General features: G+C 29.6%; 1 protein-coding gene across 1 annotated transcript; it reads right to left on the minus strand.

Annotated features, from left to right (window-relative positions):
• Positions 1-10232: 10232 nt before the first annotated feature.
• LOC114390257 (B3 domain-containing transcription factor FUS3-like) lies at positions 10233-14272 on the minus strand. The gene is made up of 6 exons (XM_028350968.1): positions 13333-14272; positions 11614-11703; positions 11399-11499; positions 11164-11210; positions 10992-11068; positions 10233-10815 (listed from the first exon to the last, which is right to left on the minus strand). Exons 1-6 carry the CDS (start codon positions 13747-13749, stop codon positions 10531-10533), a joined length of 1017 nt encoding a protein of 338 aa, XP_028206769.1. The 5' UTR covers positions 13750-14272; the 3' UTR covers positions 10233-10530.
• Between the last annotated feature and the right edge of the window lie 10643 nt (positions 14273-24915).

The following is a 24915-nucleotide window of genomic DNA, read 5'->3' on the forward strand; positions in this document are numbered from 1 at the left end:
TATCATAGTCTCAAAAAAATTAACGGCAGAATTAATTTATAACACTTTTTATAATTCAGAAATTAAATTTATAATTTTCATGTCATTACATCACACTTTCAAGTACGAATTTAGTTGTTTATCCAATAATTTTATAATGTTATTCAATCACGTGTAAATTAATATGATTTTTGAAATAATTATCATAAAAATCAACAAAATTCTTATTCTATTTATTCTTATTTATAAGACTCGAATTTGAAATAACTATGTTCTTTTGTATGAAACTTAATCTATAATGTTTTTTCATTAATTAATTTTAGATTAGAAATATTCTTCATTAAAAAAAATACATCCACAAATAATTAGAAAATAAAAGAATATTAATAATGATGATAATTTTAAAAAATAAATAATAAATTTAAGATAAATTTATTATTATTAATTAAATATTTTTAAATTTTGATTAATTAAATAATTGTGTCTTATAAATAAGGCGAGAAATAATTCTTTCAAACAAAAAGAAGAAGAAACAAGTTAAAGAGAGATAGACTATGTCGATGTTATGCATGTGTAAGCTCCTGGGGCAATTCCCCCTACAAGATTTTCCTTTTATTTGTATATGTGTAATAAAAAAATTGTCCCATAAAAAAATTAATATTGTCCCCATAAGATAACTTATTCTAGAGTTTCAAGTCAAAAGATAAAATGTATTTAATGCATAATAAAAATTGAATTTTTACCACTTAGATATAGGTGATTTAAATGTAAAGTGGAAGATTACATTTTATTAGATAAAACTCATTTGAATGAATGTATTGAAAATTGTTTTTGTTTCAACTTTTAAGATAACTTATGTATTATAGTTAGTGACAATCTTTACTGTAAATAGAGAAGAGAATTAGTGGATAAGATATACATGTAGAGAGAACGTGTGAGAAGATAGATTACGACACAAAGTCACTCTGTTATCATTTTTTGTAACTCTTCAGTGTGGAATACTCGGGTTTGTAGAATGATACAAAAATTTAGGGTGAGTTACAATCTTATAATCATTTTGTGATAGTGAAATACTTTTGATCTTGTAATCATTTTGTAATAGTGAAATATTTTTTAGACGGTTCGGTAGACGTAGGCAAAAGGTTCTTGTGTTCATTATTATTTTTTCTGCCTTATAATCTTTGTTATATTCTCACTATCCTTTGTGGGTATTGGAAATTTTGTTTGTTGAAGCGTTGATTATCCAACACTTATTATTAAATGAATGTAAAAATTATATAAGAAAAAAGTTATACTAATTTTACTATTTTATCCTTTTAATTTTTATCATTTTTTACGATGAAAAAATATATATATTTTTAAAATATGAAAATACGTGGATGACAATTGTAATTTTAGAAACTTAAATATTTTAAATTTCTTTTGTCATGATATTATGCATTTTGTAAAAAAATTATGTCATTTTTATTTTGGAAAAAATATTATAAACTATTCGGTTAACTATATTTTTTATCCCTAATTTTTGTTATAAAATTTACTTGTAGTCTCTAAACATTTTTATTATTTGATCCCAATAATTTTCTTCTATTAATAGTTGTAGTTCCTATTAACATCAATAGATGACATAACAAGTCACATTAATAGTCGAGTAACTTGTTGTGTATTTGGCAAGGGGCGGCCAAATATATTTTTTAATAAATTGTGTTGTTAATATTATATCTATTCAGATTAATTGATAATATCAAACAAATTTATGAGACGTTAAAAACATAATTTACCCAAAAAAACTATGGGTGATTGCCCATCAAAATTCTTGATGCAGTGATAAGTAATGAGGCTATTATCGCCTAACATGGATATTACATCATTAGTTAATGTTATTACTCGATAATAAGAACTAAAATAGTTAATGGAGGAAAAGTAAAAGTATAGTGACCAAAAATACTAAAAAAATTATTTAGGAGTTCAAAATGAAATTTTCAAAAAATTTAGGACAAAAACATAATTAATCCTAAACTATTTCTTGCCCCTACTAAGAAATTTTTTTGGATCTATCATTGAATATCATACTCCCTTTGGTTTCAAATATAAGGAAAAAAACACAGCATGTTAACTAAGAACGTTAGTTAACCACATTTAATTATATCAATTTTAATTAAATAGTAATTTTTTTCAACTTACTCATCATTGAAACTTGATATGAATAAAAAAAAAAGTTATTAAAACTAGCACCTCGATTAAATGAAGAATATTTTACCGATAATAACATTACATAAGGTAAAATTAGTTGGAATTATCTTATATTTGAGACCAATAAAAATGTATTTTTCTTCTTCTAATATTTGAGAATAGAGGGAGTACAAGCTAAGGTTGTGAATGGTTTTAGACTGTCAATGCATATGCATAGCTATTTTTTTATGGTTTATTATATATCAAGGAAAAATATATTTAGACACCGTAAATGTTATTGAACACCTTTTTTGTACGCTTAGCAAGAGAGATAAAAATGAAATACAATATAAGTATGATAGATGATGTAATGTGACAAAAGAGAGAGATATGAAAAAATAAGATTGTTGCTGAGGTATTTTAATTAAGGCTAAAATGTGTTTTAGGTTATTGATAAATTAGAAAATTTTATTTTGGGTCCCTAATAAATTATTTATTTGCATTGAGTCTCTAATAAAAAATTATTAGTCCCTATCAAATATTTTTCAAAGGGAATAATACAAAATGAAAAAAATTTATTAGAGATCAAAAATAAAATGTGTTAATTTATCAGGAATTAAACCCAAATATCAAGGACCAAAAATATTTTTATTTTATTTTATTAGGAACTCAACACAAATAAATAATTTATCAGGGACTCAAAAAAAAATTTAATAATTTGTCAGGAACAAAACATATTTTAGCCAATAATTAATAGGGTATTCAAAAATCATTTCTCACATACAGTATTAAGTAAGGTTATTTTTTTATATAAGAAATGGAAGAATGCTTGGAATGGAACATGCCCTGTAATACATTCTCTCTCATTAATTAAATTTTATTAAAAACTATAAATAAAAAAAATTAAGGAAGGGAATGATGACCTATTTAGTAAGATATTTAAAGACACATTGAAAGATATAATGTTGGCATTGCTACAAATAATTCAACCCTAGTCCTAATATATTTATTTAAGGTACATCAAGAAATGATTTAATTAATTAAAATGTAAGAAATAAAATCAATAAATATAGGTAAAATTGAGAATGTGATCAAAATTACAAATTTTCAAAAATTGAGGATTAAATGTTTCTATTTTCAAATGAGGGACCGAATTGTGAATAGGGAAAAATGGAGGGACCAAATTTTTTCATGCTTAACATTTCATGCCTTAAAATTCAATTGCTTGAATAGTAGACAAAATAGAGTAAATTTAAACCTAAACCCAAATTCAAGACAAAGCACACATATAAGCAAATAAGAAAATAAGTGGAGTTTGGGGTGAGAGAATACGACATCAATATTTTATATTGGTATGGTCAACTTGACCTACATCTAGTCCTCAAGTCATACTTGAGATTTTTCCACTAAGTCAACGTATTATAAAGTAGTGAGTTGATTATGTCAACACCTATGACAAACTCAATTAGGACACCTTTTTTCTGAACACTAGACCTAGTTCCTAAAGATCACACACCCTAGTGAATATGAAGATAAAATAACAAACTGATTATGTCAACACCTATGACAATCCAACCTTGAAACACCTAAACTTATCTCTAAGATTTAACCTCAAGACACCTTTACTAATTATATTGGCCATGGCTTGATAAAGACCTTAAGAAGGTTGTTTCTTATGATGATACTATGAGAAAAGCTAATATTAGTATAACTTGATTGGAGACATGGAACATGATTTAGTAAGATTGTTGAAGCAAAATGTCAATGTCTTTGCATGGGTTCGACTAACATGCTCAATATTGGCCCAAACTTCCTTTGTCATAAGCTAGGTTTAGACCCATGAGCAAAGTTGATTGCTTAGGAGAATATGAGGTTTAGAGAAGGGAATAGGAAAGCTACCCTGGAGAATGATAAGAAGTTATGCAAGGCAAGTTTTATTAAAAAGGTAAAATACCTAACATGGTTGGCAAATGTGGTGATAGTAAAAAGTTGAGTGGAAAATAGAGAATGTGTATTGACTTCATTGATTTAAACCGAACATGCATGAATGATTCCTACCCATAGCTCAATATCAATTATTTAGTAGATAGATCCTCAACGTAGGAGTTACTAAGCTTCATGGGCACATACTCAATGTACAACCAAATATGAATACATATGTGAAAAGAAAAAAAAGACAACTTTCATAAATGAGGCAACAAACTATTGTTACAAGATCATGAATTTTAGCCTGAAGAACTAATCAATCAATTTTAACACACTTGCTATAGATGTGGATTTGGCTTTATTGCACATTTATTGTGTATACTATTAGTATTTTCGCTAAGCTTTATTTTTTTTTTGGATTTTAATTAGGCTTTATTGTAAACCTTGATCAATTCTGATTTTAAAGCCTTACCTTTCATTCTTATCTAGGTCATAACTTGAGATTTGGTAATGTGATTGAGGTTATATTTGTGCCTATAAAAATATTAAAGAAAAACTTATATTTTTTTATGAAGAGGTCGTGAGCAGATTTAGCCAGAATCATGAATTTGAAATCATTTTCTATCCTGATAACCTAACATAGGTTTAGAGTTTTAAGTATATCTTAAGCTATTGAAATCTAAACGACATCACCAATGCTAAAATTTCAAGGTCAAATTTATTTACAATTTAATGAAGGCATGGACAAAGATAGATACTTTACAACTCAACTTGCCTTTGTGAGACTAAATTGTATAATTGGGCTAATAAACATTTGGTGGGCCTATATTTTATGTAGAAGATTTGGTTGACCTAAAGGAGACTTTATAAATACATATCTTTAGGGAAAATAAGAAAGAATCACTAATTGGGGAGCTATCTCACTTGGAATTTTCTCTTTCGTGTTTCAATTTTCTCTTCTTAGTGAAGAGAAAATTGAAAGCTTCCATTGAGAGCTAAACTATTTTTAGATAAATTCATTGGTGTAAGGATTCATACTATTGATTTAGATGCAAATCAAGGAAAAGTGGAAAAATGAATAGTTAAAGGAAGTAAGAGTCTAGTTAGGCTAGGAAGCTAAATAAGGGAAAAAGCTATAAAAGCAAAAGAGATCTTGCTTGAAAAGGAGATAAACACTTACAAGTTTAAGACCAAAGTGGAAAAGAAGAGTCCAAGATGGTTCTCTAGATTCAAGTGAAAAAAGGCCAATTTAATGACTTAATAGGTGGTGCATCTATTATGAGATTTGCAACCTAATTTTTTATTAGACTTTATGTAAATATTTTTGACATATTCTAACTATAATAATTTGAGTTGAGAATGAATGGTAAGGATATGGAATAACTCTAAAAGAATACTTACTCTTGATGTAAGTTGATCCCTTTCCTCTTTTCTCTTACTATATATATATGTGTGTGTGTGTGTGTGTACGTGGAAATGCTAATGCAGGCATACCATTTTTTTAGTATAAATGCATTAGCAACCAACACCATAATAATTGGATAAAAAAACCAATAAATTTCATTGTTTTATTAAGTTTAATTTAAGAATATTGTAGTCAATTTTTTAAAAATATCATTTCTCTATCATCTTTCATTTCTTAACAACATTAATGCTTATGCGATATGAGAGAGAAGAGAGAAATGATGTTTTAAAAAATTGACTCTAATATCCTTAAATTAAGTTTACTAAAACAATGGAATTCATTGATTTTTTTGGTGCAATTATTATAATGTTGATTGTTAATGTACTCATACTAAAAAGAGGGTGTAAGTGCATTAGCATTCCATATATATATATATATATATATTAGAAAGTTATTGTTATCTATCTTATTCATTAATTTCTCGATCCTCACCCATATTTCACTGATTTCTCTCTCGTCTCCCCCATGTTGCTCTCTCATCTTTTACTATCATCATCTTCATCTCTCCCCCCCCCCCCCCCAGATTTTCTAGAATTAAATTGCACCCACCCATCTGCACGAAGCGCCAATTCACCAATATTTTTTGCACCTAATAAGAACGTGACATGTGACAGTTAACATCACTTGCTAACGATCAACGTCCAATTGTGGCTTGGGGAACCAACATTGCACGATTTTACAAAATAGGAGAACTCAATTCATGAATTAAATTACTAGGGGACCAAATCCAAAACTGGAGATAAACTAGGGGACCAAAAATGCAATTTTGGCAATTTAAAATGAATAGGTAGTTAAGAAAATTATATATGTGTGTGCATGTGTATGTGTGTGCTTATATAAAGATAGATTGATAATTGTTTGACATGATTGAGATATATCTTTGAGAAAAAGAATTATATATGGATAGTGTAAAAAGTTTTACATGATCATTCAATCACAATCCATCATGTATGGTAAGATTGTTGACTTTTATAGTAATGATTTTAAAAATCATATCAACGATAATTTGTGATTGGATGATTGTGTAAAACTATTTATACTTTCAGTGCATGTTCATTAAACTCTATATCTTTTGCCAAATGATATAGAAAGTGTGTGAAAATGCACTTTCAAAGAAAACAAGAGAAATTGTTAAAAATATCTAATTGAGAGAGTGATTTAGAATTAAATTTACAATATAATAATTTCTAATTTATTATCATAAAAATTTAAGTTAAATTATAAAAATATATTTTAATATTTATGGGATATGACCTTCCAAATGATGGAGAACTACAAGTATGCCGAGAGGTTGAAAGGAGGAAGTTGTCATGCAAAGTATTTAGGAAAGCCATTGAAGTGTTGACACTGGTTTCAACTTCAATGATAAGGACTGTTGTTGGGAATAAATTTGTATGCCCACGATCCAAGTCATCATGTAATCAATTCTAATTTTAATAATAAAATATTATTTTATTTTCATTGTCATATTTCACTATTTGATTAAATAGTCCATTTGATAATGTCCTTGATTAAAATTAAAGACTTGTTATTATAATAGAGATTATGATAATGAGAAATAAGTTTGTTTTAATTTTAATCTAAACCGTTTTTTATCATAGGATTATTGTAAATAAGATATCAATAATCCAAATAGATTAATATATGTGTGATAGTATTTATTGGATAAATATTAATAGATCTCATTTATTAATTTACATATATAGATGAGTCACATGTTGATGTGATCATTGAACTGACTCAATTGAAATTTTCTAATGGTTAAAATTTATCATAAACTGTCAATAGAAAATTCTCAATAAGAGGTATAATAGTTTTCTTTGACCTGAGATTGTCATAGTAATTAATATGTTATTTGTTGTATTTTAATTCCGGACACCTAATGCTTTAGAACACTTGTTGAATGGATATTGGATATGAATAAATATGTGTAGAATTAATGTTTAATCAAGAAGGAATTCATCAACTCTTGGTAATGAGTTTGAGCTCCATGAATAAAATTATATCCTGGCCAATTTAATGAAAGAAGAAATGAGTTTCCTAAGTCATTATGAGTTAACTCAAAAGGGTTTGACAATAATACCATACTCTAGATTTAGCCTAGAGTTGTAAGGATGGAAGAAATTATTACACTACTCTTCTAATGGTTCTTGAAAGTAAAATTCTACTTCATGTTATCCAGACGTTAAGGAGTGTTGCTAGACGCCTACCTTGATTAGTATATTAATTTGATTAATATATTATCGACTTAGTATTGAACCTACGGGATTACACACAAACGAGTGTTCTAATCTCTGTCAAAGAAATTATTTTAATATTTGATGATTAATTAAATTAGAGAATTTAATATGATCAAATGATTAATTGATTTCAAAAAGGTGGAATATTATTATATTTTTGATAGCACCGAAAATATAAATAATATGAAAGATTTGGTGGAAGAAACAAACAAACATGTATGATTTTGTATTTGGAATTTGGGTTGAAAAGGCGACTAGATACATGTTTGACTTGATTAATTATTATTTTAATTTTAATTACTAAATGGTTAGCAATAAAAGGTAACAAGAAATAATATAGCTTAAAAAAGGATACTGTCAATAATAATTTTGATTTGATCAGAATTATTGACGAATAGAGGTCAATCTCAATGTGGATACCCGTAGAGTCTTCATATTATTGAAGAAGAATTTTTATGCTTCAAGAGCTCATTACACCTTTTAATATGTAATCTGTTTATAATATAATTTAAATACTAAATCTTTTTATTCTGTAATGTGTGTTTTTGAACACCTTTTTTTCTTACAACTACAATTGCACAGAGAGACGTCATAACCATGGTTGTTGGACCATTGTCGAAATTTTCATTGCAAAGTTTATCACTCTTGTTAATGACTATTTCTTTATGCAAACACAACATGACATATAGATGGTCGAGACTAAAAAAGCACAACGATTTTTTTTTAATTCATATAAGACTCTTACATTAACAACTTTAATTATGACTTTTTTGAATGACTTAATACCACTGCCCATTGGTATGGATCCGTCATAAATACTTAATTTTCTTGTTGTAAGGTGTGTTAAAAAGTAGTATCCAAAAAAGTGTGATAAAAAGTAGTATTGAATAAATTTATAATATTTCTTAAATTCCATTTTGTACAAGACAAAACTTGAATACAGTTTTATAAGATCTTTTAGTATTGATGGTTAGAAACGATAGTAATTATGACTTTGTTTGTTAAGCCTTGCTAATATAGGAACTTAGTTGGTTAGTTAATAATGATGCAGTTGTTAGTGTGGGACCAAAATGCAAAATACAATTCAGTCCTTGTCCCTCTTGTATAAATATTGTTTCATTGTTCTTTTAATTTAATTTTTCCGATTCTTTCATTCTCCTTATTCTGTTAGTTTTGCTTCTCTCTGAACCTCTCTCACTTTTATCCTTTCTCAAGTTACCTCTTTGTGCGTGTGTGTGCGAGTGTGTGCGCAAGATCAACAAGTTCTAACATTGATTTCCAATTTGAACTAAAATTTTACCTTTGCATATAGGTTTTATCCAATCCCCTCCCTCTTTTTCTCAATACTATATATATGATATTACTTTAAAATTAACTCAAGTGTTATTGTAAATAGGGGTCTCTCTTAACAAAATTTACTTAGAGCTTATTCAATATGTCAATTATAACGAACATAAATCGAAATCATATATTTCATCCGGCTAAAATTATAAGTAATATATCATAGAGCTGTTATTATATAAAAAAAACTAAATAAATCATAGTGCTTAATTTATGAGATATGAAAAAAAATTATAAAGATTGAAAAGAAGAATAAAAAATGGGGGCAACAAAAAAATTAAGAGAAAAGACAACAATCAAAGATATAACAAAACAACCATATTGAGAATCAAGCTATTTATGTATGTGTGTAAGATGAGATCAAGAGAAAGAAAGAAATTTAAAAGGGACAACTCACGTGCGGGTGGAATAGTTGCGGAGGAGAGTGACATGTGTGAGGAGAAAGCAACACTCAGGAGAAGAGAAGGTCAAGACTAAAGAAACACACACAAAAAAATTAAAAAATATGTATCAGACTCTTACATTAGCAATTCTAACACTTTCTTGAATGACTTAATAACACTTTCTTGAATGACTTAATACCACTATCCATTGGTATGGATCGATCACAAATACATAATTTTCTTATTGTAAAGCGTATTAAAAAGTAGTATAAAAAAGTGTAACAAAAAAATAGTATTGAATAAATTTATAATTTTTTCAAATTCCATTTACAAGACAAAACTTGAATACAATTCTATAAGATCATTTAGTATTGATTTCCAATTAAAACTAAAATTTTACCTTTGCATATAGGTTTTATCCAATCCCTCACCCATGATAGTACTCTAAAATTAACTAAGTGTTACTGCAAATAGGGGTCTATCTTAACGGGTCTCTCTTAACATTTACTTAGAGCTTATTCGATATGTCGATTATAATGAACATAAATCGAAATCATATATTTCATCCAACTAAAATTATAAGTAATATATAGAGTTGTTCTTGTAAAAAAAAAAAACTAAATGAATCATAGTGCTTCCAAAGCAAAGGAAGACACAAAACATGATGTATTGGTCACTTTGGTATTCCAAACATACAAAATAATTCCCCCCCTACATGATTTACTTGCATAATATTGTATATATGATTTATAATGAACTTTCAAAATAATTTATATAGATGCTGTTCAGCAAATTAAAAATATAAGGAATACATGATAGAGCACTCCCACTTGTTCAAGAGAGAGGAACAGGAAACATGCCCATTGGCATGGCTACTCTTTTATTCTACACAAATTCTCTCATGGTCATGACCACGACAACAACAAAGCACACTTTATATGTTTCTTTAGTACCAAAATAAAGAAGCACACACTTAATAGTGCTAGTCTTGGTACCATGTTAATGCTTCCTTTGTGATTTGATGCCTTTAATAGAAGTCATCAAGTGACAAATTCTCAACAGAGCCAAAGGTTTCAACTGGTCCAATCCTTGAAAAATTGGTCATTGATCCACCCAAAAAATCAAGAGGGGAGTCATTTGAGAAGGTAGTCTCATATATGAATGACATGCCTGTATCATTCACTGCAGGATAGGTTACATTGAAGCAACCAGGTTTGTTCACTTCATAATCATTAAGGAAGATATCATTGATGGTATCACTAGTTTCTTCCATAAATTCATCCTGATCAGAAGCCTTTTTCGCCTGAATAACCTGTGCAGAAATGTAATGTGCAGACGATACAAAATTAGAAAGTTAGCGCAATAAAAAACACTTATAAGTTAGTTCTATTAAAAAGGCTTAATAGAATGTACGGAAAAATGAGCATAACTATATTTTGAAATTAATACAGAAATCGTTCTAAAAATGAACTTTCTGGCGGGGCATACATAATTGTTGTTTTCACTATCTTGGTAAACCAAAATGGAATCTCCAAAGCGAAGGCCATGTGTGTTGACAAAGTCTCCTGAGAAAACATTCGGCATAAGATATTTCGCAACCAAAATTTAACCTTTTCCAAAAGTTAGAACATTACTTTTAGTAAATGAAGTAGTTAGTTACCAGTATTTTCAAGTACATACATCCGACTGTTATTGTTAGGCCAAAACCTGCATTATTCAAATAGAAACACAATAACCTATAACTTTGAATTGTCAGTATCAATTAACTAAAAGTAACCTTAAATTGTATTCTCAACTAATATCAATTTTCGTCGTGCTAAAACACTGTGACTATGTATTCAATTTTTAGTTTATTTTTACACCATCCAGATAAACCAACCATATATATAGCAGACCTGTACTTGAAACTCCATACATGAAGACCATCTATATCATCCATGCTGATTACAATTCCTTCTTTGGATTCAAGAGCTGGAAGGAAAGCCTCTGCTGCTTTCTGCAAGTTTATAATTTGTTGCGCAATTCATTATTATAGCTAGGCTCATAAAGGAATAGAAATCAAGTAGAGACATTATTATTGTAAAGAGTTATTGACATAGTTAGGCCAAACCTTTGGCAATATCATTCTCCTAAGGGAGCTAACATCACTGTTCTTTAACTCCTTCTGGAAAAGGAATCTCAACCTTCTTTGATCGATTTCCTAAAAGCAAAGTAAATGAAATTAGGCAATTTCTGTTATCAATCTCGTATAAAAACAACATGGAACTAAGGCATATTTACCTAAAAGGTGGAGCAAATTATAAATAATTATGACAAAACATGCTAATTTTGCGTAACTAAGACATCAATGCTGCCATGTCCAGCATAAGGACATCAAGTCAATATACTAATAGTGGTATAGAGGCAGAGTACCCAAAGCATTGTCCCGCATGCTTTATGGATGTCTTGAATACACAAATTCCCAAATATGAAGCCGTCAATAACCACCAATATCGTCACTTTTTTTTAAAAAAAAATTCTCTACACACCACTAAAGGATATGAACATTAACATCAGAGGTAATATAATAAGAGTAACCATGTATTATGTAGTAGTACTATATTTGGCAATTTTGTAATTAATAACCAAAATTTCACTCTTCTCCTGTAGCTCTTTCCCACCCCAATAAAGTAAAAAAAAAGAAGAAGAAGAAAGAAAAATCTCAAATAAAGTTAATGTCCTACTAAGTTTGAAGATAGAAACTTAGGTAACTCCACATAATGTTTTTAATATATATAAGAGTTGTTTTAACCATTAACCAAATAAAGATATCAGATGAGTGAAATTTATATATATCCATTTTGAGGCTAATTCCGTACTTATATTGATCATGCTCCTTTTAGTAGCGCGATAAAAGTCTTCCCCTTTTTACGTGTGTTTGTACATATATATTTTTTGGTTGCACAATCTGACACAAGGTTCCAAGATTCGCAAGCTAGCAAGGAAATCAAAGTGTGTCTGACTTGTGTTTAGCGACTTAATTTACTACACAAAACTGAGTTACAAAAAGTTTCAAAAGAAAATAATAGCCCATGACGCCTTCACTTTTCATTTCATTTAACTTGTTTTCGAAAGAGATTCTCTTCTAGATGTAGTTCTTCATATATTGTGTTTCCTTTTAGTCTTTTTTTCGGTGGGGAGATTAATATATATAAAAAAAAAATACTCTTGTTCATTTCTTGACCAGAGTGCCACTTTTGCCCTCCGTTCTCACCCTTCCCACCCTTCACACGTAGCAATCCCAAAATTAAAGATCAAGCAATTAAATTATATATGCTATGTTCAAACAGGTATGGCACTAAAATAACTCAACAATAAAGATATACTAATACTATGTATGTATATTAAAGAACTTTACGTTTAGCATCGGAAAAGATTATCGTAAAAACTATTTAAATAAGTACGAGAATCACGAGACAAATACACACAACCATATTAAGAAAACACAAAAGAATAAATCTTAAATACAATTCTTTAAGTTTCTAAAAAGAATTGGAGTTTTATCTTGATAATTAACATACTAATAAAAAAATTAAAGATATACATAAATTATCGAGATAAAATTCCAATTATTATGCGAATTATCGATATGAAACTCTGAATCTACATAAGATTGAGAAAAACAATTAATTTACGAGATCCGAAAAAATTAGAGATTGAAAAGGAGAGGAATTTTTTGTTAAAAGTTATATAAGATATAACAAAACAAACAAATTGAGAATCAAGCTATGTGTGTAGGTATATAAGATGAGATCGAGAGAAAGAAACAAATTTGAAAGGGGCAACTCACACGTGCGGGCGGGAGAGTTGAGGAGGAGAGTGGCACGTGCGAGGAGGAAGCAGTACTTGGAGAAGGAAGAGAAGAACCAGACTTGTTGTTGTTGTTGTTGATGAGAGGGTTCATCAACAAAGTGGGGTTAGTGGATCTTCTTTGTCTGGCCATCCTTTTCTTCCTGTGAACAGTTCCGAAGGTGGTGGAGACAGCAGCCACGAGACCAAGGTGGTGGTGGTGGTGGTTTTCATGGATCCGACCCGACCGGTGAGATTGAGAATGAGAAACGTTGTTGTTGTTGTTGTTAACGTTGTTGGTGTTGTTGTTGTTCCCTGGAACGGTGACAAGGGAAAGCTCCGGAACAACACCTGCCACGAAAGCACAGGCCTCGGTTTTGTGAAGTAGCTTCTCTCGCTGTCGCGGATCCATCATCATTAGCTTAGGGTTTTTTTTTTTGACACACAAACACACACACACAGTGTTTTTTTGGTTTTCTGTGACTGTAGTAGTTGGTTCTCTTTCTCTCAGTCTCAGTGTGTGTGCAGCAGGCAGAGAAAAAAATAGATAGAACGACGCTCGGCACTCACGAAATGGGTGTGGGGTTTGGTGTTTAAGAGATCAATGGTGGACTCTCTTTCACTCTTCTCTTCACCCAACCCAACAACAACCCAACCCAAATTCTCTCTCTCTCTCACTCTTTTCTTTTCTTTTTTCTTTTTTTGGATTTTTTCTATTTTTAGCAAGGTTTTTTGTGATTATAAGAGTCTGGTTTTTATGACATTTGTGCTTCCTGCATTCACTCCTCTCCCTTTGCTTCCTTTTACTTTTACCATAATAATATAAATGAATTGAAACACACCACTCTTTCTCTCTCTTTATCTAAATGATATGGGTTAATGAGTTTTGGTTACCAAATGTGAGGATTGGATTCATGGGTTGTTGGTTTTGGATTTGGCACTTTCTGCTGGCTACATTAATAAAGAGAGTGTGATATGATATGAACGATGATGATAATGTGGCTGCGTGTGAATAGGGGGTGTGGTGCAAACCAGGGTTAAGTTTGTGGCATAGGGTTTGGTGCCATGGTGTGGTGGTGGTGGTTAGAGATTGTCCAAGCAGTGAGTGACGGATGGATGGTGAAGACACAGGAAACATGGTGGTCGATAACACCCTCCACCTGTTGCTAAAGTTCTGAAACTTACAACAGAAATCAATGCCGTTTTTGGATTTGCATTGGACTACTTATACTTTCACTCTTTCTTCTTTCATCTTTTAAATAAAAACCCACTCACAAACACCCTCTCTCTATTTATCTTTCTTGCTTAAATTCAGGAGGAGGAGTTTGGGGAAGGTGCTATGTATGTAGTATATTTCAAAGTTGAGAAGAAAAAAAAAAACTGGGTGCATTGCATGGGGCACACTATGAATTAATGAAGAAAAAAACACAGCTAGTTGAATTCAATTCCAGTGGGTGTTATAATATTATCGAGTGTTGGGCGCTAATTAGTGCATGCTGGACTCGAGCACTGAGAGAGAGCCACGTGGCGCGGAGTGTGACAAGAGGAGCACATGGTGATTTGATTTGGATTCCTTTGATGGAGATCGATGGGAGGGGGATATGTGAGCCACGTGATTGGTTTTTTTTTTTGGCCTCCTGTGGGGCGCGCTGCAGAGTATAATTGCGGAGGATTTTGCTGTTCCTTTACTTGTAGTAGTACAGTTGCTTCATTTCTGAGGTCATATGTGGATTCCCAAACTCGCTCGAGACTCCACCTGGTCGCCATGCACAGGTGCTTTGAGAAACCCCATTTAATGACACTGTTAACTCCAACTAATTGCATATTATTTATAATTAATATTCTACTACGGTTTCATTTTGTTCTAGTAGTAGTACTACATTATGTATGTATGTGTTCTCACTTTTACTACACCAAATTCTAGCGTACGCACACTGTTCTTAGTTTTAGAGCAAATTTTTCACTCATCAGTTCATTAAACTAAGTATGAAAAACTAAACTAGATGGAACTTATTGAGTGTACGAAAGTTATTTTGGATAACTAGATGAATATTACTATATGCACAGCATGATAAACCAAATATTACTAGTCATTGGGATTTCAATTTTCTAAAGAGCAAATAATTGTAAATTTAATTATACATATTAGATAATAACGACGACCAAGAGTAACTCTAAAAAAATAAGTTAATCTTCCATTTATTCTATGAATAGAGATTAACTTACTTCAAAAACAACTTTTTTTTATCATTTATTTATTTAAATCTAATAATTAAGATTTTTTTATTTATTATAATAATTATATTTTAAGAAAATAAATGATGAATTTAGAAAATAACTCTAGTTACTTTTAACGAAAGTTGGTCTTTCCTCAAATTTTATTTATCTTCTATATAAAATAAGAAGGGATGTACTTACTCCAATTCATCTTTTATCATTTATATTTTTTTTTTAGATTTAATAATTATTTATTTATTATAACCATTAGATCTTAATAAAATGAAGGATAAAAAAAAAATACTTTTAAAATAAATGAATCTCCTCCCAAAATGTATCTTCATATAAAATATATCTTCAGATTTTAAAAGAGTACGCCAAATACAAATCACTGGTACTAATTCAGAGAACTACTGCGCTATGTCTATTTTGCAAACAAAAAAGTATTCAAATACTAGACGACGCGTAATTGGCTCTTATATTGAATAGTGTAATTGTCTTTAGTTTGAAAATTGTTTTTTTACACTTATAGTCTTTGAATAAGTGCCTTCATTTAATATGACTCTTACAGTTACTTGATGCCTTTGTAGGGCAAAATGCTGGCTTAGAATATCAATATAAAGAAATCTCAAAAAACAATTTAATGTGGCCATTAACTTCTACTAGCTAATTTGTCAAATATTCTGCGCATAAAGTTGCAGCTATTCGTAACTGAATGGTTTGTTCGTCATAAAAAGAAGAAAAGAAAGGAAAGCAAGAACATGAGTATAACCACGACACTACGACGTTCACATTTATTGAAAGATTTACATTATTTCAAATACTATAGTACTTACCTTTTATAACTTGTTTATATAAAAAAAATCCATTTATCTCTATAATATTACTCGTTTTCTTTTATATTTCTGTCTTTTCTTTTGACCGTTTAACAGTAAAACAACATTGTTGTAAAAATAAATTTTCTCTTATTAAATACTAATACGTATTTTTATATTATTAGTATAATCTTAAATAATTAAAAAAACCACAGGGAATAAATAAATTAAATCCAAAGTTATATTATAACAAAAAGAATAAAAAAAAAGTAAGCTATCATAATTTTTTAAAGCATCATGAATTAAATACAATTTAATTAAAATGTATTGACGGTAAAAAAAATATTTTACATCATAATTTGTTGTTATATAATTAAAAAAATGATTTTAATTCGGATATATTATTAGTATAAATATTTTTATATTTTTAATCAATTATAAATTATTTTGATATTTTTTTAAAATAATTATTATAAAGTTATTAATTTTAATTATATTATACTTTAATTATGATTGAATAATAGTGTAAAAAATTTACACTATCAATGTATTTAAGTTCATTTTCTAAAAATGATGAATATAGAATATTTTTAATTAAATGAAAATGTTGAAATATTTACATCGATAGTTTATCAAAATTAATTAACCTCTATATATAACATAATGTATATGTATTATTTATTAATTTTCAAAATGAAATTGATATATTTACATTGATGTATTTTAAAAATTAAAAATAAAATATATATTATTGTAATTTACGTAGATATATAGATATAAAATATTTTAAATATATGCATAAATTATTAATATACATGTGCTAAATTAAATATATTAAATAATTATTTATTTTTAAAATATTTTTTTAGTTTTTAAATTAATACAACCTTATCTCTTATTTATTTTGTTTTTTATATTTTTATTCAATAAATATATAAAAGATAATAATAATAACAATAACAACAATAATACATCATTGTTTTAAAAATTCATAATCTTTTAAAATGTTTAATCATTATTATAAAATAAAAGTTTTAATATGACGATTCTAAAAACTTCAAAAAATGAAATAAGTATGACGGGAGAGAGGGAGAGAACCTTTAAAATCTAATAAGAAATATGATGAAAAAGGAATACAAAGAAAGAAAGAAAAAGTCAGTGGAGAAGAAGTTAAGAAAAAAATTGTATAGAAATATTTAGAAAGATTATATATACATATTGTATATTTTTGTTAATTTTTTTATTGTGAGCTTATATATAAATATTTGTGATATTTGTGTGTGATTTTTGTTAGATATAAATTAAATGATAGATATTAAGATGAGTAAATTGACTAAAAAATATAATATATTTTTTCGAGATTTATTAAAATCATGTCATATTCACTTAGTTAATAAAGCATATCATTTTAAGAAAAAATGCTAGAGCGGACGCTCTTTTTCCAACATTTCATTTTTCTTATATAATTGATTAAAATTTATAGAAAAATAGTAATTTAAAAATAAAACTTATCAAAATTAATAATTTCAAATAAATTTGAGTGAAATACCGAGTATTTAAAAGAGCGCCACTAGCAGTCATCATCATTTTTAATAGAATTACCTATCTGTTTTTTATGTGAAAATATCGATATATATATAACAAAGGGAAACCCGAATGCGAAGGTACAATCGGTGGATGTAGAAGTCCTCTGTCCAAAGCATGCATATGGATGCAGAAAAGGAAGAGGACCTGAACCAGTCCATGTATTTGCTCAAGGATCGTAGGCCAAGAGTAAGGTAATAAGGTATAAATGAAAATTTGAGTAAGGTTATATTTATTGATAGTGGGAATTCTTTTCTTTTTTTTTTCCTTAAGAAAATAATATATTTTTTTGACAGAAAGAATAAAATATTAAAACAAGAAAAATATATAGAAATTTACTCTAGAAAAGAATAATAAATAAAACAAAAATGCTGAGAAAATGAAACTAAAAAGAAACCGAATTAAATGATGGAAAAGAGATACGTCTATGAAAGAAAAATAATATAGAAGATGTAAAAATCATATTGTGAAATAAAAAATATTTGTTTTTGTAATATAGAGAAACCCTGCTCCATTTTCTTGGTTTATGAAGTAAACCTTTTTATCATCTCAATAGTTGATAAAAATAAAAGCTACACAATTATTAAATTTATTACTTATTATTAAAGTTATACCAATTAAGTTTAACATTTATATAAATTAAGATTACTAATTAAATTATGAGAAAAAAATCATACGACAATATAAACATTTTTATATAATCATTTAGTCATAACTGACCATATATAATAAATTTATTAATTTTTAAAATAATTATTTTAAAGTAATTTAAATAATTATTTGTAATTAAATAATGATGTAAACTTATTTTACATTGCTAATACATAAATATTAATTTCTTAAATTATATTACAACAAATTAAATTTAATAAAAAATCAACTCGTTATTGATGTGAGTGAAATTGGACTTTGACGTCCTTAAACAAGATCTTGTGTAGTTCAAGCCTCATGGATATAAAAAAATATGATAAGTCAAGTTTTATTTTGTTGATTAATCATTAGTGAATTCTTAGATACTTCACACTAATGTTATGATGATAAAAAAAAATTAAATTTAACATTTTTATAAATTAATTTTACTAACTTAATGAACATCATCACATAAACAAGATAAATTTTGATACACCAAACAAGTAAAGAATATCATCATTCATCACCCAACAAGTTCAAATTTGAAGAACGCAAACAAGATCATCACTAACAATTAGAGACGAAGCTTGTGTAAAAAATCTGATTTAGAGAGGGAAAGAGAAAGGATTATGATGGTGTTGGAAGAGAGAAAAGATTGTGGTTGTGGCAATGCTCGCAAGTGGCAGTGGCGATTCTTTTCGTTGATGGAGTCATTGGCAGTGGTAGTCCTCACCGCTGGAGTCACTAGTATTAGTAGTGGCAATTGTTGTCATTCGCAGAAAGAAAAACAAGCGCGTGATGAAATAATAATGAGAAAGAAGAATTGTGTGGCTTATTTAGGCAACACTAATAAAAGAAAAATAATCTTATCCAAAAAAATACACTTATTGAAGGCTAATTCAAATAATCCAACAGTCACCTACATGATGACTTAATTATAATTAAGAAAAAATATCATTATCAATAGTCAAACCATCACAAATTCATCAATAAATTTATATAATTTTTTTGTTTGACTAAGCACCAAAATGACAAATCCATTAATAATCTTACACTTAAATTTTCCTCCAAAACATAAATTTTTTTACCAACAACTATATCAGTGAACAACAAGTGTCTGCGTAGTTACTTATCCAAAGTCCAAAGTTGCTATGACTGCAACCATTGGTAATAGTCATATTTCAAACAACTTCATGTCCGTTATACCAATTATAGTTGTTAATTTCCTTTTTTAGTATAATATTAGGATTTTGGTTGTTACTGTCCTAATCAATTTGTTATCGTTTCTATTTGGAGTGATAGAAAGAGTGTTTGGAAAACTACCTATAACCAAGCAATGTCTTATAGTGCTCATAGGCTGGATAGTTATGACTAAACTGTAAAAAACTGCAACTCACTAGACCAGAACTTTTTGTCTTGTGGTAGCAAATAGAAAAGTCAAAATTATTCTACTCTCTCGCCTCTATCTTTTACACTTTCACTTCTTCTACTTCTTCTTTTATGTGTTAGTTTTTTTTAGTAAATAACCAATATGGTACCTAAAAGATGCATTTGTTGAAAATTTGTTCCCTGATGAAAATAATCAATTTAGTCCATAAATATATAAATGTTGTAACAAGTTGATCTGATCATCAAATTTTCTGTTTATGTTAACCATCATGCACACGTGGGCACAAACGTGGGTGATATAAAACCTGTAGGAGGTAAAGTAAATTGACTCCTAAAACATACTGTTTTGAACCAATTTATCAGCTAATGTTTGACTCCATAACCTCTAAATCGAAGAGAAAGAGAGGTAAAGGAGAATCGGAAGCACAAACAGATTTATATATATTTAGAACCAAAGATAGTGGTTACAAAGAATTTGAACGTTATTATCCTAAGCTTTCCTCTTAATGTCACCTTGTTGCAATTCTCATGTTCTCAACAAGTAATAAGAAATTTAAATAATAAAAAAAATCTACGCATGGCATGCTTAGGAAATGGATTTTTATCTTCTTCTGCTCTCCTTCTATCCGCCACCACCATCACTTGTAGTTGCTTTCAGTGGGATAAGTACTCTACCATAGAAGAAGCGAGCGTTGTTTACATTACTTCACTGCAATTCACAGAATCATATTCAATTGGGTTGTTGAGGAATGATTACAAACTTAAGTATAGATTTTTGTTGTGGTGGTTATTTAATGAGAAGCAACAAGATGCCATGGTGGAGAAATTGAACAGCGATCTGCATTTGAGTATAGAAAGAGTGCAAATTGTAACAAACACAACACATCTAAAATCAGCAGATCTCGTCGACGACGAGCGTGCTCGCTCCGATTGTGATTGCAGTGTGCATGGTGTTTTTTCTTCCGTGCAAAAAAAAAATAAAATCCAGCCATCAAATGAAAACTAAAATAATCTAACGGTTTAAAAAGTCCTTCCCATGGTGGGAAAGATATTTGCTTTTCCCACCTTAGACTCCATCGTGTTAGTTGTTATTTATAGTTTTTGTTGTAATAATTCATGGTCATAACATTTTGAAATTTTGTAACGCTCATCAGTTTTGAAAGTCAAATTGAATGGCTGTTAATGGATGATAATGACCAATAATGAATTGTAACAGCCAATAATGAGTGGTAATGGCTGGTAAATGCATTCTTGATGGTAGAATGCCTATATAAGCACATGAATTTGGTCCCTGAGCTCATCCCTTCGAATTCAGTCTTATACACCATCTAGAGAGTAGAAAGAGAGAGAGCTTGGAAGAACCAAAACAAGAAACTCTTCATAGGAATGGCTGGAGGTATGATTTGATCTGTAATTTCCGCATTTTATTAATAACCTGTGTTTCTTTGTAGTTTGTAATATCACAGGTTAAAAGAGATTTGTTCTAACATTTGGTATCAGAGCAGGAATTGCCTCTGCCTTGTCCATTTTCGTTTTTCGGTATTTTCCGATTTGATTTTGTTTATGGTATGAAGGGCCTTGTTTCTTAAAAAAATAAAATTAGAAATATGTATTTCGTTTGATTTCCTTAATTTTGGCTTTTGAATCGTGAAAAATGGTGTCCGAATGAATGAAAAACAAACGGGTCTGCGTATGGGTCGGGTTTGACCCGCTAAAGGTTGAAGATGATGAACAGTGTTTTAAAAAAAAAAAAAAAAAAAAAAAAAGACAAAAACTCCTACGTTTTGTGCTAGCTGGGTGTCGAACCCTTGACTCCGAGAACACTAATATATGTGCGGACCACTAAACTAGTAAGGCTTTTTTGATATGTTGTCGTTTTTAATACCTTATATACACATTGTGCTTTACAGTTTTTTGAATTTTGATTTAATTTATGCATGAATATATTCTAGAACATTTTATTCTATGCATATATATATGAAATCAAATGCATAATATTATATTTCAATTATAAAATTATATGAGAATCTTATTCATAATTATATTGTATCTTGATTTTGAAATGCAAAATACTATTTATTCTCATATAATAAATTTTTATGTCTAAGTGATCTTTATGATTTTGATTAATTATGGATTAGCCACAGCATCTATATTTGATTAAAATTATATATTAAGTTGGTTAAAGATCATATAAGGAATTAGACATAATATTGTAATTAATTATACTTATATAATGAATTTTATCTCACAAGAATTTTTATTATATCTGTATAATTAATTGGGATAAAATGACGTATTATTTTTCATGATTTACCCACAGGCATCATGATATATGTATAATTTGTCGATTTTATCATAAAGTAAAAATTTACGATAGAAATTAAATTATTTTCATATTGTACCCGTAAAGCATGAATATTAAGCAAATAATTTGATTATTCTATCATAAGGTTTAATTGTTTCTTATTGAATTAAAAATTTAGCCCACAGGCAATTTTTATGTCACAAGATTCAATTTTATGGTATGTTTACATTGGTAAAAGATACAATTAAGATTAGTATGCCTCAAATTTTGACATAAGCCTTTGAATTTTGCAGCTTCTCAAACTATTAATTTTTCTGATATTCAATGTGATGTTCCCGAACTCAAAGGAGATAACTATAAGATATGGAAGGAGAGAATTCTTTTACAATTGGGGTGGATGGACATAGATTATGCTATAAGGAAAGACGAACCACCTGCAATCACAAATGAAAGTAGCCCAGCTGACGTTGCGCTATATGAGCGGTGGGAACGATCCAACCGGCTCAGCGTGATGTTCATTAAGACTAAAATCTCGGCTGGGATACGTGGTTCTGTTGACCAGCATGAAAAGGTCCGAGACTTGCTTAAGGCCATTGATGACCAGTTCATCACTTCAGATAAGACTTTAGCAAGCACCTTGATCATGAAGTTTTCTTCTCTTCGGCTCACCAGTGTGAAAGGTGTGCGTGAGTACATCATGAAAATGCGAGATATTTCAGCTCAACTTAAGAAACTAGAGGTTGATATGTCTGAGTTCTTCCTAGTGCATTTCATTTTGAACACCCTTCCGCATGAATATGGGCCATTTAAGATTTCCTACAACACACATAAAGATAAATGGTCTATCAATGAATTAATGACCATGTGTGTTCAGGAAGAAGAAAGGCTTGTAATGGAGATGGGTGAGAGTGCACTACTGACTACTGCTTATGGGAAGAACAAAGCAATTAAGTCTCAAGCTTATCAGAAGGGGAATGGTAAAATACCACCTCAAGCTGATATTAAGAAGGTGGCAAAGTGTTTCTTTTGCAAGAAGAAGGGACACATGAAAAAGAATTGCCCCGGATTCCAGAAATGGCTTGAGAAGAAAGGTAAATCAATCTCATTAGTATGTTATGAATCTAATATGGTTAGTGTTAATATTAACACCTGGTGGATTGATTCTGGATCTACTATTCATATTGCAAATTCTTTACAGGGTATGCAAAACCTAAGGAAACCAGTGGGAAGTGAGCAAAGCATTTTATCAGGCAATAAGCTAGGCTCACATGTGGAGGCCATTGGAACTTGCATTTTGACTTTAAGTAGTGGCTTTATTTTAAAATTAGAAAGGACTTTTTATGTACCAAGTTTTTCCCGAAACTTGATTTCTATTTCAAGGCTTGTACCGTTTGGATATTCCTTTAATTTCAAAGACACATCATTTGAGTTATTTTATAATTCTGAATGTGTTGGGAATGGTATATTGTCTGATGGTCTTTATCTTCTTGGTTTACAAAATAATGTCACTTATAGTTCTATGCATGTTCAAACTGGTATTAAAAGGTGTAATATTAATGAGAATTCCTCTATGTTATGGCACCGGAGATTAGGACATATCTCCATTGAGAGGATTAAAAGGTTAGTGAAAGATGGGGTACTCAATACTCTAGATTTTGCTGACTTTAAGACTTGTATGGACTGCATTAAGGGTAAGCAGACCAACATGTCTAAGAAAGGTGCTAATAGGAGTTCAAGCATATTAGAAATAATTCATACTGATATTTGTTGTCCAGATATGGATGCACATGGTCAGAAATATTTTATCACCTTTATAGATGATTATTCACGATATATGAATGTTTATTTGCTTCATAACAAATACGAAGCATTGGATGCCTTCAAAGTCTTTAAGGCTGAAGTTGAGAACCAATGTGGCAAGCAAATAAAAATAGTGAGATCAGATAGAGGTGGAGAATACTATGGCAGGTATACTGAGAATGGACAAGCACCTGGTCCCTTTGCAAAGTTCCTTCAAGAACATGAGATTGTTGCCCAATACACTATGCCTGGTTCTCCGAATCAGAATGGTGTGGCAGAAAGAAGGAACCGAACATTATTGGACATGGTGCGGAGTATGCTTAGCAACTCCAATCTTCCTAAATCCTTGTGGGCTGAAGCACTAAAGACGGCAGCGTATATATTAAATCGTGTTCCAACCAAGGCTGTCCCAAAGACACCTTTTGAGTTATTTAAAGGTTGGAAACCGAGTTTGAAACATATGCGCGTTTGGGGTTGTCCGTCTGAGGTGAGAATATATAACCCACAAGAGAAGAAACTTGACCCGAGGACCATTAGTGGGTATTTCATTGGATATGCCGAAAGGTCTAAAGGTTATAGGTTTTATTGTCCACATCATATTACTAGGATTGTGGAATCAAGAAATGCCAAATTTATTGAAAATGATTTGATCAGTGGGAGTGATCAATTGAGGGACTTAGGTTCTGAAATTGATTATATAGAATCTCAACCTTCCACGTCAAATGAAAGATTGGTTGTAATTCATACCCCTCAAGTTCAAAGGGATGATGAACAACACATGATTGGCATTCCACAAACTGTTGTTGATAATCTAGTAGATCAAGTTGATCATCAAATTCAT

The sequence above is a fragment of the Glycine soja genome, chromosome 16 (assembly GCF_004193775.1).
Source record: "Glycine soja cultivar W05 chromosome 16, ASM419377v2, whole genome shotgun sequence".
Classification (NCBI taxonomy): domain Eukaryota; kingdom Viridiplantae; phylum Streptophyta; class Magnoliopsida; order Fabales; family Fabaceae; genus Glycine; species Glycine soja.

Excerpts from the sequence above, each read along its gene's own strand:
- LOC114390257 (XM_028350968.1), bottom strand. The coding sequence starts at position 13,749 with ATGATGATGGATCCGCGACAGCGAGAGAAGCTACTTCACAAAACCGAG. Across the intron at positions 11,211-11,398 it reads GTATGGAGTTTCAAGTACAG|GTTTTGGCCTAACAATAACA; the intron begins GTCTGCTATATA and ends TGAATAATGCAG. Across the intron at positions 11,069-11,163 it reads GTATGTACTTGAAAATACTG|GAGACTTTGTCAACACACAT; the intron begins GTAACTAACTAC and ends ATGTTTTCTCAG.